General features: G+C 38.6%; 1 protein-coding gene across 9 annotated transcripts in view; it reads left to right on the forward strand.

The window, feature by feature from the left end:
- SPTAN1 (spectrin alpha, non-erythrocytic 1) overlaps positions 1-15,286 on the forward strand; it is a 52,954-nt gene that overhangs the window by 13,460 nt on the left and 24,208 nt on the right. For 5 of the 9 annotated variants that reach the window (XM_076355827.1, XM_076355824.1, XM_076355829.1 and 2 more), the window contains exons 5-23: positions 62-208; positions 833-966; positions 1,712-1,856; positions 1,953-2,107; positions 3,355-3,490; positions 4,053-4,154; positions 4,938-5,075; positions 5,523-5,633; positions 6,089-6,166; positions 6,344-6,499; positions 6,850-7,054; positions 7,189-7,370; positions 8,183-8,426; positions 8,746-8,868; positions 9,667-9,884; positions 10,625-10,717; positions 11,083-11,217; positions 11,744-11,892; positions 13,245-13,304. In XM_076355827.1, coding sequence (XP_076211942.1) covers positions 62-208; positions 833-966; positions 1,712-1,856; positions 1,953-2,107; positions 3,355-3,490; positions 4,053-4,154; positions 4,938-5,075; positions 5,523-5,633; positions 6,089-6,166; positions 6,344-6,499; positions 6,850-7,054; positions 7,189-7,370; positions 8,183-8,426; positions 8,746-8,868; positions 9,667-9,884; positions 10,625-10,717; positions 11,083-11,217; positions 11,744-11,892; positions 13,245-13,304 — 2,711 coding nt within the window. The remainder of the gene's footprint in view (positions 1-61; positions 209-832; positions 967-1,711; positions 1,857-1,952; positions 2,108-3,354; positions 3,491-4,052; positions 4,155-4,937; positions 5,076-5,522; positions 5,634-6,088; positions 6,167-6,343; positions 6,500-6,849; positions 7,055-7,188; positions 7,371-8,182; positions 8,427-8,745; positions 8,869-9,666; positions 9,885-10,624; positions 10,718-11,082; positions 11,218-11,743; positions 11,893-13,244; positions 13,305-15,286) is intronic. The other 4 variants (XM_076355828.1, XM_076355832.1, XM_076355830.1 and 1 more) reach the window with 1 other exon arrangement.

The raw sequence follows: 15,286 nt of genomic DNA on the forward strand, positions 1-15,286 counted from the left end.
AGTGGTTTCCCATAGGTTATACTGAAATTGAGGGTTTTTTTTTTTCCCCTCAATGTGCTAGGAAGCAATAGTGACCTCGGAAGAGCTTGGGCAGGACTTAGAGCACGTTGAGGTTTTGCAAAAGAAGTTTGAAGAGTTCCAGACAGACCTTGCAGCTCATGAGGAAAGAGTAAATGAAGTGAACCAGTTTGCTGGCAAACTCATCCAGGTAAACATTCATGTGTGTTGAAAATCTCTCTTGGCAAGTCTGGTATAACACAGCAAGCTTTTGTCTGCAACTTCCTCTTTTTTCCCCCTGGTTTAGTAGCAGATCTTTTAAGTTTTACTCTCATGTGCCTAGATCCTTGGCTATCTTAATCTTAAATGGTCATCATTTGATTCACTTGTTCTTCTGCTGAACAGCTTGGGTAACTGCCCCGGCTGAGAATGTTCCTGAAAATGTGGAGAGTAGTGATTAGTAAGAGAAACTGTCTTATTTGGGGTTAAATTTATTTCCCTTGGACAACCAGGATTAATATATATTCTCTTCTGGTATGTCATCTGGGGCTTGATCAAGGATGGAGACAGGGCAGGAAGTATTGCATTCCAGGAAAAAAAGCTGTTTACAGCTCTCTTCCCGTTGACTGATTAGTGCATAGGGAAACTTAAACTACTGCAAGAATTTTGAATGTTTATACAGTGAGGTTTCAGGAAAACTATCAAATTGAGTGATCATCTGGAAAGTACAGTTATTATAAATTGATCTCTTGAAAAACAGTGGTGGTTTGAGGTTTTGTCAAAGAATTTAAAATCACAGAACACATGAAAACAGCATTTTTCCTTTGCTCACTAGGAACAACACCCTGAAGAGGAACTGATAAAGTCCAAACAGGATGAAGTAAATGCAAGCTGGCAGCGTCTTAAGGGGCTTGCCCTTCAGAGGCAAGGAAAACTCTTTGGGGCAGCTGAAGTTCAGCGCTTCAACAGGTATGATCTTGGCTGGATCTGCTGAAGTGATGTAACATTTGTGTGCATGTTTAGTGATGCATTCAGCTGCATACAGTATTACAAGAAGAGCTACTGTTGTCTGTTACATTTTTTGCTCTGCTCTTCCTCGTGACTTGTTGAATGAGGACCTTATGTTCTAGAATTACCTTAGAATAGTCATTCTGATTTAGCTTTTCAACACTTGGCAGTTTTGTTCATTCTTGCTAATGGCAGCTTTGCTTCCCTTTCCTCTGAGGGCTTTTCCCCCCAATTCTGTCCTAGATGAGCCTTAAAAGGGGTGGGTTTTTGTTGTCAGATGGATGTCAGTCCAGTTGTTCTGGGGGTCTTTGAGCAGTGTCTTTCCATCCTCATCTCCATCTACAGCATTTTGAGATTTGCTGTAATTAAGTTGGAGAAGGGTCCAGAGAAGAAAATGGACCTACTAGGTGATGGTGCTCAGTGGTGCTATAATTCCTGGTTCGCATCTGGTGACACCATCTGAAGAATGGCCTATCAGTACGCTTCAAGGTTTTTTTGAGATTTAAAAAAAAAAAGTGTCTTTTTTTAGGTGGTTTATTGATTTGTTGGTTTTGGTTTTTTTAAAAAGGATGATTGTAGTTGGTTGCAGTGTTTATATGTATGGGTTTGTATGCCAGTACATCTGGCATACATACAGGAAAACATCCTGCTTTCTTCCTTTTTCCGTACAAGATAAACTGCTTTCAATTTGTGCTTTGTTTTGAAGGGATGTGGATGAAACAATCAGCTGGATTAAGGAGAAAGGGCAGTTGATGGCCTCCGACGATTTTGGCAGAGACTTAGCCAGTGTGCAGGCTTTATTGCGTAAGCATGAAGGCCTGGAAAGAGATCTGGCAGCTCTGGAAGATAAGGTACCCATAAGAGATGCATTTTACCTACACCATTTAAATGAGGTAACCTGCTTGTAAAAGGCTAGAAGCTTACTCACTGTTTGTGACTGGGTTTAGGTTAAGGCCCTTTGTGCAGAAGCTGACCGTTTGCAGGAGTCTCACCCAATAAATGCTTCTCAAATTCAAGTGAAAAGGGAGGAGCTGATTGCCAACTGGGAACAGATACGAACTCTGGCAGCAGAGAGGCATGCTCGCCTTAATGACTCCTACAGGTAGGAATACTATAATGCTGAAATGACCTTTCTTCCTTATTCAAATTTGACAGAGGGCTCTCGGGAGGAGAAGAAAGGGATGCTGTTTCCAAAATTTTTGGATGATTCTCGTGTTTTCAGAAGCAGTCTTGTTCACCGAATTATATTTTACAATAACTTCTTATAGTAAAAGAAATATGATAAATAAATACTTCTAGCTTTTGGTCATTCTCTGGATGTGGATCAATTATGAAAATAGACACCTTGATGGTTTAGGACATTTGCTTTTTTTCCCATCTTGAGTTGGTATCTGCATTTTGAAGTACATTATCTGACTATGTTTTAGTTTTGGTGGTTTTTTTTTTAATACATATATTACAAATCTGTTCACTATGGAGTCTTTATGATTCTCTGTGAAGACTAAAGTATGGTATATTATGGTATAGACTAAATGAAGTACCTGTTTCTGTGATAGTTGCTTTGTTTCTGTACTAGCCTGGTCGTCTATGAAACATAATCTGTTAGATCACTATTGAGGAGCCATACTAAAAAGAAACTTATCCCAATATGGTGGTTAGTTTACATCCTTTCTGGTTTTATTTTTCTGCTGTTTGTTCCCTCCCATGATGTAAGATTTATGGTGGTGGAGACCCACACAAGTAATCATTTTTCCTTTGCTTTCCCTGTCATAATCTCTTCAGATCAATTAACAGCAAATTTAAAAGGGAAACAGAATCTGATCACTTTTGCTGATAAGTGTTAAGCGCGTGCCAAAGGCAAGAACTGTAAAGGCATGCTGAAAGGAATCTGAGAATTTGTTTGCATGTTGTTTTAAGGCTGAGGGTGTGCAGTTGAAACTTTCTGTCAGTTCTCCCCCACCACCACACACACTGTGTTATGGTTGTGACAGAAGCAGTCCCCTGGGCTATCTTGAAACACTTTGCTTGAGAACTATCTTTTGATTTCTGTTCTCTTTGACATACAGGCTTGTAGTTGGGAATATTCCTTTTGCTTTCAATGTGAGTTACATACAAAACATGTCTTAGAGAAATTGATTTTGAACCTAGCATTTTCCTAACTTTAAAAGGTTTGGTTTTTTGATTGAGAGCATATTTAGTTATTTAGTGTTCTGATTGCATTTTGGTATTGTCTTATTTTGTTTCTATCTGAGGAACAGCTTTTATGTTTGTAACCCTTTCTTTGGGGTAAGGATGGAGAAACTATGCAAACAAATCATTCCCAACTGTTTTTTCTTTTGCTTTCCTAAGGCTGCAGCGCTTTCTTGCGGACTTCCGAGACCTCACCAGCTGGGTGACAGAGATGAAGGCTCTGATAAATGCTGATGAACTTGCCAATGATGTGGCTGGAGCAGAAGCCCTTCTAGATAGACATCAGGAACATAAGGTATAATGGTTATACAGCCAAATCCAGTCAGCGACCCTCAACAACGGATTTGTATGTCTAACACAAGTCTCTGAGTCAGAACTGCTGATGTTGTATCACTAGAATCCTTTGATCATGCAACTAACACAGTACTAGATTGCTGTCCTGATTTAATATTTTTACTTTGTTTCTTGATAGTAGATATACACTAATAAGTAAGAAAGAATGCTTATGATAATATTTTTATAAAAAATAATTAGACCTGATAGCAATCAGTTGGACTAACGACTGTTTTAGTTCTCCATCATGAGGAATTGCTATAAGTAAGCAGAAAGAGCGCAGCTTAAAACCAACCTTTAGTTTCATTTTAACATGTGAATTTATACTTACCTTATCTGCATTGTAAGGTAATACATTTCATTCCAGTTTTCATGTTAAGTGTAATATATTTAAAGATAGTTGAATGTTTATCATTCAGGCGTCCAGACTGTTGTCTCTGTTATTTTCAATAGCAGTTTTCATATTCTGACACTCTATTCTAAGATAAATTTTGGTAACAGCTTATTCACGTCCCCTTTCATAGGGAGAAATTGATGCCCATGAAGATAGCTTCAAATCTGCTGATGAGTCTGGCCAGGCTTTGCTTGCTGCTGGGCACTATGCTTCTGATGAAGTTAAAGAAAAGGTGAGTTGAGAGCAAGAGCTCCTAGAAGAATTTTGTCTCTTTCTTCTGTGTCCCTTAATTTAAAAGTTAATTTGTTGTTAAGATCGTAAGCTGCAAAGTATCATCCCTCTAGGTTACAGGGCTTTTTTAATGTATTTAAGTAATGTGCGCTTTTCATTCTCAAACTGACAGCTTCTGCCTATCTATTAGTAGGAACTATTAGGACTGTTAGTACTGTCTTCTAGGAACTATTAGTATATCTTTCCTCCAAAAGAAAAATGGGTTATCTGTTTATCTAAGTTTAGGTTTGCTATCAGAAGTGTCAGTAAATATTTAGTATTTCTACGTTTTGGTTTTCGAACTAATGGGGCCTCTCATGAAGGCTGCATATTGAAACATTGGCCAATCAGACAGTTCAAATGCCATAAGTGAGAGTGAGCCAAAGAGATTTCAGAGGCTGAGAGCACAGGATGGTTTGCTGAAGAACTTCTTTTACAAATAGGTCTGCAGTCAAAAAGAGCGGTTGTCCATTAAATATCTCTGTAGATTTAATTTGGAAAAGGAGAGGTTTCTGACTTCAGTCAGAAGGTTGTAGCCACTACTCAAACTTGATAAGCTGAGAAAAGGCTTGCCCTAGATGAGGATGATGATGTCAGTAACAGGAGAATGATTCTTTACACAGGAGGTCACTTTCAGTCCAGTGTTAACCACTTTTTTAGAGTCACAACTTGATTTTACATTGAGATGGAAATGAACCAGACTGTTAGATAGAATTATTATATATTCCTCTTCCCAATCCATTAGCTGACCATCCTCTCGGATGAAAGATCTGCCTTGCTAGAACTATGGGAGCTTCGCAGACAACAGTACGAACAGTGCATGGACCTGCAGCTTTTCTACAGAGATACTGAACAAGTTGACAACTGGATGAGCAAACAAGAAGTGAGTGCATACCTTTGAACTCTCCAGATATGGTTGATTTTCATTTCTGGCTAGTCTTCTGTAGACTTAAACAATTGGTATTTACTAGTGGCAGTGACTACCACTAAACATGCACTAGTGAGCAGGGTGCTGTGCAGAGTTATTTATCTGACTGCCAAGCTGCTACAATGACTGTTTCCATCTAATGCTGAAACTATTAGTTGTGACAGGTTGGCTTGAGATTGCTTCTATGTGTGTTAACTCTTGTAAAATGCTGTTTGAATAAGAAGCTAAAAAGAATTATTCAGAACCTTTGGCTGTTAGAGGTGTCCAGGGAACACCGTTCCAGTATATCGTCCTTTACTTTTCAGTAATATCATATGGTAAGAAATGTCACTGGCCATGCTTGAGTTGATTTAGGGCAGCTGAGCGTGGAAACATAAAAATGTGTTTGTTTCCTTACTTTAGGCATTTCTGCTGAATGAAGACCTTGGTGATTCTCTGGATAGTGTGGAGGCTCTTCTAAAGAAGCATGAAGACTTTGAGAAATCCCTAAGTGCCCAAGAGGAGAAAATCACAGTAAGACATTTACATTAGGTGATCACTAAATGGGGAAGAAATAAAACAAGTGAATTTGTTGGCTGGGGAGGAGACGCTGCTGGAGGATGACTGAGAAGGATGGGGTTTGCTCTGCAGAATGATCCACTGATATGTGGGATGTATTATCTCTGTGTATTGTCTCTAAAATTGAAAATAGTGGAAAAGATGGGATAGGGCTTGATTGCTGCCTCAGAGAGCTGAGTAACCCAGTGCTTGCATATCATGCCAGCACACACGTGGATGAAGATTTATCAAAAATCTGCACTCTTCCACATGTAAGATGATGGTACAGATAAAAAAGGGTGTAACAATAGCTATCTTAATGGCTTTCTGTTAGTTTTAGTGTGATAAAATTTTGAGAGTTAATCTACTAAGTAAACTTGCACAAACAATTTTTATTACACCAAGTAAATGGAAAACTGTTTTCTCTTTAGGCATTAGATGAGTTTGCTACTAAATTGATTCAGAATAACCATTATGCCATGGATGATGTTGCTACACGCAGAGATGCTGTAAGTATCTTAAATAGATTTGGACTGTAGACTTTAAATCATGTTCTGCTTTATTATTTTAAATGGTATGACTGCCATATAGGATAAGTCAGCAGAGCTCTCCCAAAAGTACAGATACAGCGGTGGTTCTTACAAGCTTGAAGAATTTCAAAACCTTTACTTTTTTTTTCCCCCAAGCTGCTGAGCCGCCGAAATGCCCTTCATGAAAGAGCTATGTACCGCCGTGCTCAACTTGCAGATTCTTTCCATCTGCAGCAGTTTTTCCGAGACTCTGATGAGCTAAAGAGTTGGGTTAATGAAAAAATGAAAACTGCAACAGATGAGGCATACAAGGTAAACACAAAGGCGAACGTTAGAGTAATTTTAAGGCAATACCAGGCTTAATGTAATCACTCTAATAGTATGTAGCAGTGTCAGCCAAAATGTTGCTGATAGTAGGCAGTATTAATGGCAACAGGAGAAATTGCAATTTCTCCCCGACCCCAAGGGGGATTTTCCTATCATGCTGTAATCATGCTTATTCAATAACTTAAGTGTTCTGATTTCAAAGGCGCATTTTTGGCACCAAATCCTCTTGTGACATCTTGGCATGTCTATGAATGTAGTCTAATTTTAAAAATTCTTCAGAGACCTATATGTACTAATTTTGGATTGAAAGGTGGTTCTTCTTTCTTCATCTATAGGATCCATCAAACTTGCAAGGTAAAGTTCAGAAACATCAGGCTTTTGAAGCAGAGCTTTCTGCTAATCAGAGTCGTATTGATGCACTGGAGAAAGCTGGCCAGAAGTTGATTGATGTCAATCACTATGCATCTGATGAAGTGGCAGCTCGCATGAATGAAGTTATCAGCTTGTGGAAAAAACTTCTGGAGGCCACTGAGCTCAAAGGTACGACTTGCTCAGAAGAATAGGGGCAATTCTTTTTCTAGAGAGTTTAGCCAGGAGAAGACAGGAAGTGAGTTAAATGAAGTGGAAAACTTAAGTCATCTTCTCTTTTCCTCTTGCCACTCTGTCTTGGTCAGGTATAAAATTGCGTGAAGCCAATCAACAGCAGCAGTTTAATCGCAATGTGGAAGACATTGAGCTGTGGCTGTATGAAGTAGAGGGACACTTGGCTTCTGATGATTATGGAAAAGATCTTACTAATGTTCAGAATCTTCAGAAGAAACATGCCCTGCTAGAGGCAGATGTTGCTGCCCATCAGGTAAGGGAAATAATTTTTCTTCCTGCCCTTTCAGATCTGCCTACTCAAAAGTATTCACTCCAGAGACCTTAGCAGGTCTGTATTTTCATAACTTTTGTAGCCTTGGGCTTTACAGTTTATTTATCAGAAATAATTTTGAACTGAAATGTAAATTGTATGTCTCTAAGAACAGTATCTTCATGAATTTGACAAAATTAGCTTTTTGAAAAAGTAAAATGATTCCATACTGTGACCTGCTGACAGCACAGCATTGTTTTGTGCTGTGAATACCAACTTAAAAAGATGTGCTGTGCTTTTTATAGGAAATAATTCCCCTTAGACGCTCCATTTGCGAACAGCTTGTTCTTGTTCAGTTTGTTTTCATATAGCTCTAAGAAATGGGAGGGGAGGAAGAACAGATCAGTTTTTAAATATAGAACTTTACAGCAAATGGTTCCTACGTTTGCAAGTGATCTTTAGGGAGATTAAATCCACAGTAAGGAAATCAACAAATTCTGGGTTCCCACAACTGAAATTATCAGTTGTTAACAATTGAGAAGTGGTTCATCTAGAGTAGCACATCTGTAAAGTTAATGTAATTTCAGAAATCTTTATTTTATTAAATTGACAGATTAAAACCAATTACACTTACATAATGTGTTAAGTATTATCTGGGACATAATTATTACCAGAATTATTGCAGCTGAGGTTCTCTTCTCCTGTCACAACATAACTTATTAGCTAAGACCTGAAAATACTCTTCAAATGTTTTCAGTCACTTGCAGCCATCTTACAGAGATTCTGAGATAATGCTATTGCTGAATTAATTTTAGGATCGTATAGATGGCATTACCATCCAGGCACGCCAGTTCCAAGATGCTGGGCACTTTGATGCTGACAATATCAAGAAGAAACAAGAAGCTTTAGTAGCTCGTTATGAAGCTCTAAAGGATCCTATGGTAGCTCGCAAGCAGAAACTTGCAGATTCTCTTCGCCTGCAGCAGCTTTTCCGTGACATTGAGGATGAAGAAACCTGGATTAGGGAAAAAGAACCTATTGCAGCTTCAACAAACCGAGGTTGGTCCATCCTGGTATCTCCAAGATTTAGATGTCAGAATTGCTCTGTTATAACTTGTCTTTTTATGGAACATTACATGGAAATTTCTGATATGTTTATTAACATTGCCTGGATTTACATATTTGCCGTCACCCATCGTTCTTTAACTGTTATGTTACTTCTGCAGTTCCAATGGGTAACTTAGTTTTCATAGTGCTCTGTCTTCGTTGTGATAGTACTTATTCTGCAAGTTTGTCTAGCACTGGTTGCAGCTTCCTTGAAATTTTTGTGTGGTCTAGCGACTCTAAATTAGCTGATTAACTATTTTATATCTTTCAGGCAAGGACTTAATTGGTGTTCAGAATCTGCTAAAGAAGCACCAGGCTTTGCAGGCAGAAATTGCAGGCCATGAGCCCCGCATTAAAGCAGTCACACAGAAGGGAAATGCTATGGTGGAAGAGGGTACGTCTCAATGTTTTCTTAACTCGTCCTCTTTCAGAAATCCAAGTCTTTGTGCTGGACTTTGTTCTCTGGCCCTGTACAATTAAGAATCACTGACTGTTTTTATCCAGGCAATAGACAGGTACCTGCTAGCAAGATGAACTTCTAGTCATTCTTTCACCTGAAAATAAAAACAGATTCCTTGATGGGAACCTGTCGTGATTTTCACAGATCTCCATTTGCTCTTGACAAACACATATGAGCCCTGTATTCAACAGCTTTGTGCCTATGATATTTAGTCTCCATTTTTAAATCTATTAAAGGCTTGTATCTGAGATGCATAATCATGATGTGAGAGATGATCCTCCACAAAGACAGTAAGTCATTCCTGCTTTTAGATAAATATGTACCTTTATTTCTGACTGGGTGTTCTTAACACCAGAATGCTAAAAAAAAAAAAAAATTCCCTGATTCCAGGATTCAGATTGCAGGTCTGAAATAATATTTGTCTGTTGTCAAAACTCTGCCACTGGAAAGAGGTGACCTTTCCTGTTTCATCATTGAGAAGAAATGTTATGATGTGTCTTGTTTTGTTCATGATTCAAATATTCCTAGTACAGTTTGATTGACAGGTACAGTGTTTTCCAGTCTGAGGCAAAAGGACAAGCTGAGTTGTGCTTTCATTATTCTAGTCAGAATAGGCTACGTAGGTTTAAACAGGTCCAATTTCTGTGACTTTTGAGAAGTACAAGTAATCTTTCCGTGTGTATTATTTATGTCTCCTTAAGTCCTTCAGTTCCCTCTCTTTTTGTTACCTAGGACATTTTGCAGCTGAGGATGTGAAAATCAAATTGAACGAGCTAAACCAAAAATGGGACTCTCTGAAAGCTAAAGCATCTCAGCGTCGACAAGACCTAGAGGATTCCCTGCAAGCTCAGCAGTATTTTGCTGATGCTAATGAGGCAGAATCCTGGATGAGGGAAAAGGAGCCTATTGTAGGCAGCACAGACTATGGAAAAGATGAAGACTCTGCTGAGGTATTTGAGATTGTTGTGTGAATCAGTTTTGCATAAACACAGCGAGGATTTGTCCAGCAGTAAAAAAATAAGGAGTTCTGCTAATTTCAGGATTCTTAAGAAAAAAGGCAGAAAATTCTTGCATCAAGCTGAATTTTGGCTCGGAGTCAAAAGATGACAGTTTTTCCTGTGTCTTAGTTAATGCGCGTGAAATTTTGCTGTTCAGTATATTAAACCAACTGCGAGGAAACTTCACATTTGTATTCACTCTTTCATAGGGTGTTTTTTTTGTCAAGTATAATGAGACTAATACCAGCAAATTCCTCATGTGATGTTGCATTTCAGTATGAGTCTGGTTTTCAGTAGTTCATTGGTCTGGAAGTAATTTTTTGTCTAGAGTTACTTTACTAGTATCGTTCTGCGGTCAAACACTACATCCCAAACACTGCTGACTGACATTTCATCAAAATGAAGTGCAGTTTAAAGGCATTCTTTCAAACTTAACACTATTTCCAGAGCGATACTGGTATTCCTGGTCAGAACAAAAGAATGTCTCTGAGATAAGGTAGAGAAAAAGCACAAGAAGCATTTGGACTACTATCTAGCCTGTGAATAAATAGAAGCAGTTATTCTCATGAGAGTCACAAGACTGGCAGCTCTGAAGAACCCACATTCCCTGTGTATGGAGCAAAGTATATATTTTAAGCAGAGTAGTACTTGTAAAATGGCTAGGTGTACATGTTTTTATCATTCGCTTTCAGGCTCTTCTGAAGAAACATGAAGCTTTGATGTCTGATCTTTCTGCTTACGGCAGTAGCATACAGGCGTTAAGGGAACAGGCCCAGTCATGCAGGGTAAGGAAAGATGCTGATCATGTTGCTAAAATTCTTGGGTCAGCAGAAGGTAAAGACAAGGCTTAATAACAGTTTTTGTTTTTGAGATCTTACTGCAGACCGTACTTTATTTTCTCAAAAAATTTAGTGGTCTGTTTTTATAATCGTAACAGGCAGCAGTGTTGCATTGGAAAAAAACAGTATAATGTGGTGGTTTTCAAGGTTTGAGCCCAGACAGCACCTAAAATAAGTCTATCTGCATTACATTTATTTCAACAAGAATCATTTTAAGGCACTACAGTAGCTTTAACTAAGGCTGAAGTATTTTTTAGGACAACTACATTGATTGTAATAAACAACTCATTTTTCTTGTGCTCCTTTGTTAGCAACAAGTTGCTCCCACAGATGATGAAACTGGAAAAGAGCTTGTTCTGGCACTCTATGATTACCAAGAGAAGAGTCCCCGGGAGGTGACTATGAAAAAGGGAGATGTCCTCACCTTACTCAACAGCACCAACAAGGTATGCTCTTGCTGTCTGGTTTGCTGAGCTGCTTGGCTTACTTGGTGGTGTGTGTTCTGCGGAGCGGTTTTGGTTTGTTTTTTTTTAATAAGAGCATTCAAAGAAGTTAAAGAATCTGCACACTTAGTCCATGTTCCTATTCAGCACTTTAACATACCTCTTCAGCTCATTCTCTTGACTCCTCTATGGCTGCCAACTTTTCGAAGTCAGATGAACAACATATGCTATAGGGCATGAGTCTGTGAGAAAACTTAATTCCCTACTGTTTGAGGAATTTTTGACCAAACACAAGAGGAGACATGGAAGTAAGACCTAGATGTCTTCAAGAGACAGTTTGTTTGAAATGATCTCCATAAAAAGAGCAAACTGTTGTGAGCGTCAGTGGTTTTCTTGTGTTAACAGAAGCTTCTGATTTGCAGCTTTCAGTTGCTCAGCATACTTTGTTTGGTGCTTGCCTCATAGCGGATGCTTTTTTTTTTGTTTGGTTTGGTTTGGTTTTTTTTACCCTTCCTTTCTTTCTTTCCAGGACTGGTGGAAGGTTGAAGTTAATGACCGTCAGGGCTTTGTACCAGCTGCCTATGTGAAAAAACTAGATCCTGCCCAGTCTGCATCCCGAGAGAATCTCCTGGAAGAGCAAGGCAGCATAGCATTGCGACAGGAGCAAATTGACAACCAGTAAGATCTAACTGATGAGATATGATACCCATCCAGCATTTGCTGGCTTGGCCTTTGCCTCGCATATGCCAGAAGTTTAGGTTGATGCTTCTTACACTAGGGAGTAATTAATTGGAGCAAAACATGGGGCTCCTTTACCAGGGGCACCATATTGAGTTGTTTTATTCTTATTCTAGATTTTCGTGTTGCTTTTCCCATTTTTTAACTGTAAAACTCATGACACTAGAGCTCAACTTGCTGTCTGACTTCAGTATTTTATGTGTTCCTTTTGTTGTTGTACCTAACAACTTAAACTTGTTTGTGAGTTATATCTGTCCTAAGCAGCTCTTGTATTTGTAGTTGTCATTTCTTAATGTGTGATCTGTTTTGAAAAGCTTTCTTAAATTTGGTTACATAAAGTACAGTACCCTCCCTATATAGGGCTGCCTCTGGAGGTGACCTCCTTAGGAGCTGTGACTACTTTAGTGCTAGCTCATGACTTTTTTTTTTCCTGAAGTATGGTGCCATTATTTGTTCCATTACATGGGCTAAAATGTGCCACCCTCTTTTTTTTTTTTTTTTCCTTTCTTCTTTTCCCCCCCCTTTTTAAAAGAGAAACGTGCCATTGCAAATAGAGAAAACTGTATGGCTGCTTGGTAACGACCTAAAGCACATGGTAGTTGTAGATTAGTTCAAGCAAGGGCTGTGGGTGATAGCTGTGAGCTACTGGCTCATCTTATCAAGCCACTTGGAAGCCAAAGCTGAAAGTTTTATGCATACTCCCATCTGTTTGCACAGCTACACTGTCATTCTACATGAGAATTTCTTCCCACTCAGTTGTTTTGAGTCACCAGTTATTACAGTGACATGCAATAATTACTAGCTTTAGCTCTAGAATTTAAAAAAAAACCCAACACCCACAAAAACCTCCAAAAAAACCAAACAAAAAAAAGTTTGTACCAGTGAGAAGAAAGGATGCTGGAAAATTATGACGCATTGTTCAGGATTTTAATAATGTGTAACTTTGTGGGTTTGCATGCTGCTTTTAAGAACTAGAACAGGGGTGCTTTATTTTAGAGCCAAGGAGAGGGGACCACCCTTTAGTTTACAATCACATGGCACAATGATCAGGAAATGAGGAGACCTTATAGAGAGAGTTCAACTGTACTGCTGAGGTTTCTTTATGTGAATTGTACTCCTGGTCTGATTTGCTTTGTTTGCTTCTGAATGACACCTAATTTTCTCCATTTAAATGTGAACTCTTAACCATCTCCTACCACAGACAACCCATGGATGGAGCTGCTGCTTTCATTATTTTTGTTAATCTGACTAATTTTTTGCATGCATTTGCTGTGCTCCCTCTGTCTGTGCAGGACTCTCATAACTAAGGAAGTCGGCAGTGTATCTCTGCGTATGAAACAGGTCGAAGAACTGTGAGTAGGATTAGCCCTTTCTAAACCATGCTGTCTCCATACTGTCACTGTTCATTCTCCCTTTGTTTGTTTCTTTCTTTGGGAAAGCTGCTCCAAAGAGACATGAAGGAAGCAATTTCTGCAATGTGAATTATTTTAGTTTAGATGAGTGTCGTGGTATGTGTTTCATGTGTTCTTTATAGCCAGCCATCCAGCCAGCTGCTTATCTTGTTGGTCACCTCTGCGCTGCTAAATTGGTTGATGATGTTATTTTCCATTATGCTGATTTAGCTTACCAAATGAGGCTTTAGTGATATCTAGACTGTTTTCTTTAAAAAGTGTATCTTGCATTTTCTGAGGTGCAGATAGAAATATTAGTTTGTATTACATCACATATGAATACCTTGGAGTTTGGGAAGGGTGGGGTTATCATAGTTAAAGTAACATTCATGATGGGTAGTCAAAAAGCATTAGTTTGTTTATATAGGATGATTTTTTTAAATTATAACATTAATGTAATTTTCAAACTTGTATTCAAGTCTCCTGGAAAAAATACCAAGTTTGCATTATGTTCTTGAAAGTTGCTGGGAGATACAAAGTAATATTGTTCGTTGGCTGTGCCTGACTGTCTTTTCATAGAGAATATATTTCTTGAGAATCAAAAGGGAAAGTATCAGGTTAATCTCTGAAGTGTTGCAAAGCAACTTTGAGGGAAGGTCTGCTTCTAAAGGAATTTTGCCCCAGATCCTTTATGAGCTTCACAAGTATTTAATACCTAAAATTGTGTGCCAAGGCAAACATCTGCAGTTGGGGCAGGCTTCAAAACGTGTTTTCCTCAAGTCAGGTTAGAATGTTTCCATTCAAACCTAATACGAAAGATTCTTAGTTCCTTTCTATCCAGCCTTAAACCAGGATAGACAGGAAACCCCAGAGTCTCTGCTTCCATGGAAAGACTTAATGTTGATTATCAGTTTGATATATAGACGTTACAGCCCAGGGTATCAGGGATTTTCTTCAACATACTTTGTCACCTCTGAGTTATTGGTTAGGAAAATCCTACATCGTTGAACTCTTCAAGCTGGGAGGTGTAATTGCTGAGTATTTGCCTGTGTGTTCCAAGGTGGGAAATGAAAACATTGTAAGGCTGCCCTTTCCCTCTTTGAGGACCCTGCAGGTATCTCAGCAGTGTCTTACATTATTTGATTTAATAACATCACAGTGGATATCCTCATGGCTTAATAACGAGAATCAGTTGCTGCTGTTGGTCACTGCAGTAGGCCAATGCACAATCTGATTCAGGATATAAAAAAACATCCAGGTGCAGATAGAATATCTCGTCTTACGAGATATTCGTAGGTAATATACGATAATATACATAGGTAATACAGGGTAACAGTAAGAATTGGTGTTAAGGGTGTGGCTTTTCTGAATGCAGGTTCTTCGAAAACAGGCATTATGCATTGCTAAAGAGGTCTGTAATTCAGTATCAATGACTGTAAAACTTCTGTTGGCTTTTTTCAGCAATAGCTTGGGAAAGGTCGTAGGATCATCTGTGTCTAGTTGGTTACCTGGTATCAAATAGGAGACATCAGTTTCCTTGTGGTTTTAAATAAATGGCTGGTCTTTCAAGGTTTTTTGCCCATTCAAACCAATTTAAACATTTTAGAGGTTTTACTTTGCATTTATTCTAATGTAAATGAGGGCTAATTTCACTGATGTTGTTGGGAATTCCACAGATAGAAAAATGGTGTATGTGAAATGAGTTTCATGGATTTCCCAGTTGAATATAGTTGTATTATCAAAGAAATAATACCTTTTTTAAAACATTCAGCAGATTTTGCACTGAATAATGGCTAGGTAAGACATTTATGTCCAATAGCTGGGAGGCTAGTAGATTTTAATAATCTGATGGCAAACTTGATGTACTATAGGAAAATACTTCTCAGAAAGTAAGAGACCCTATGGAGTCATTCCTGCGCTGCAATGCTGCTGTCGCTTAAGAG

Source organism: Aptenodytes patagonicus, chromosome 18 (assembly GCF_965638725.1).
Source record: "Aptenodytes patagonicus chromosome 18, bAptPat1.pri.cur, whole genome shotgun sequence".
NCBI classification, from domain to species: domain Eukaryota; kingdom Metazoa; phylum Chordata; class Aves; order Sphenisciformes; family Spheniscidae; genus Aptenodytes; species Aptenodytes patagonicus.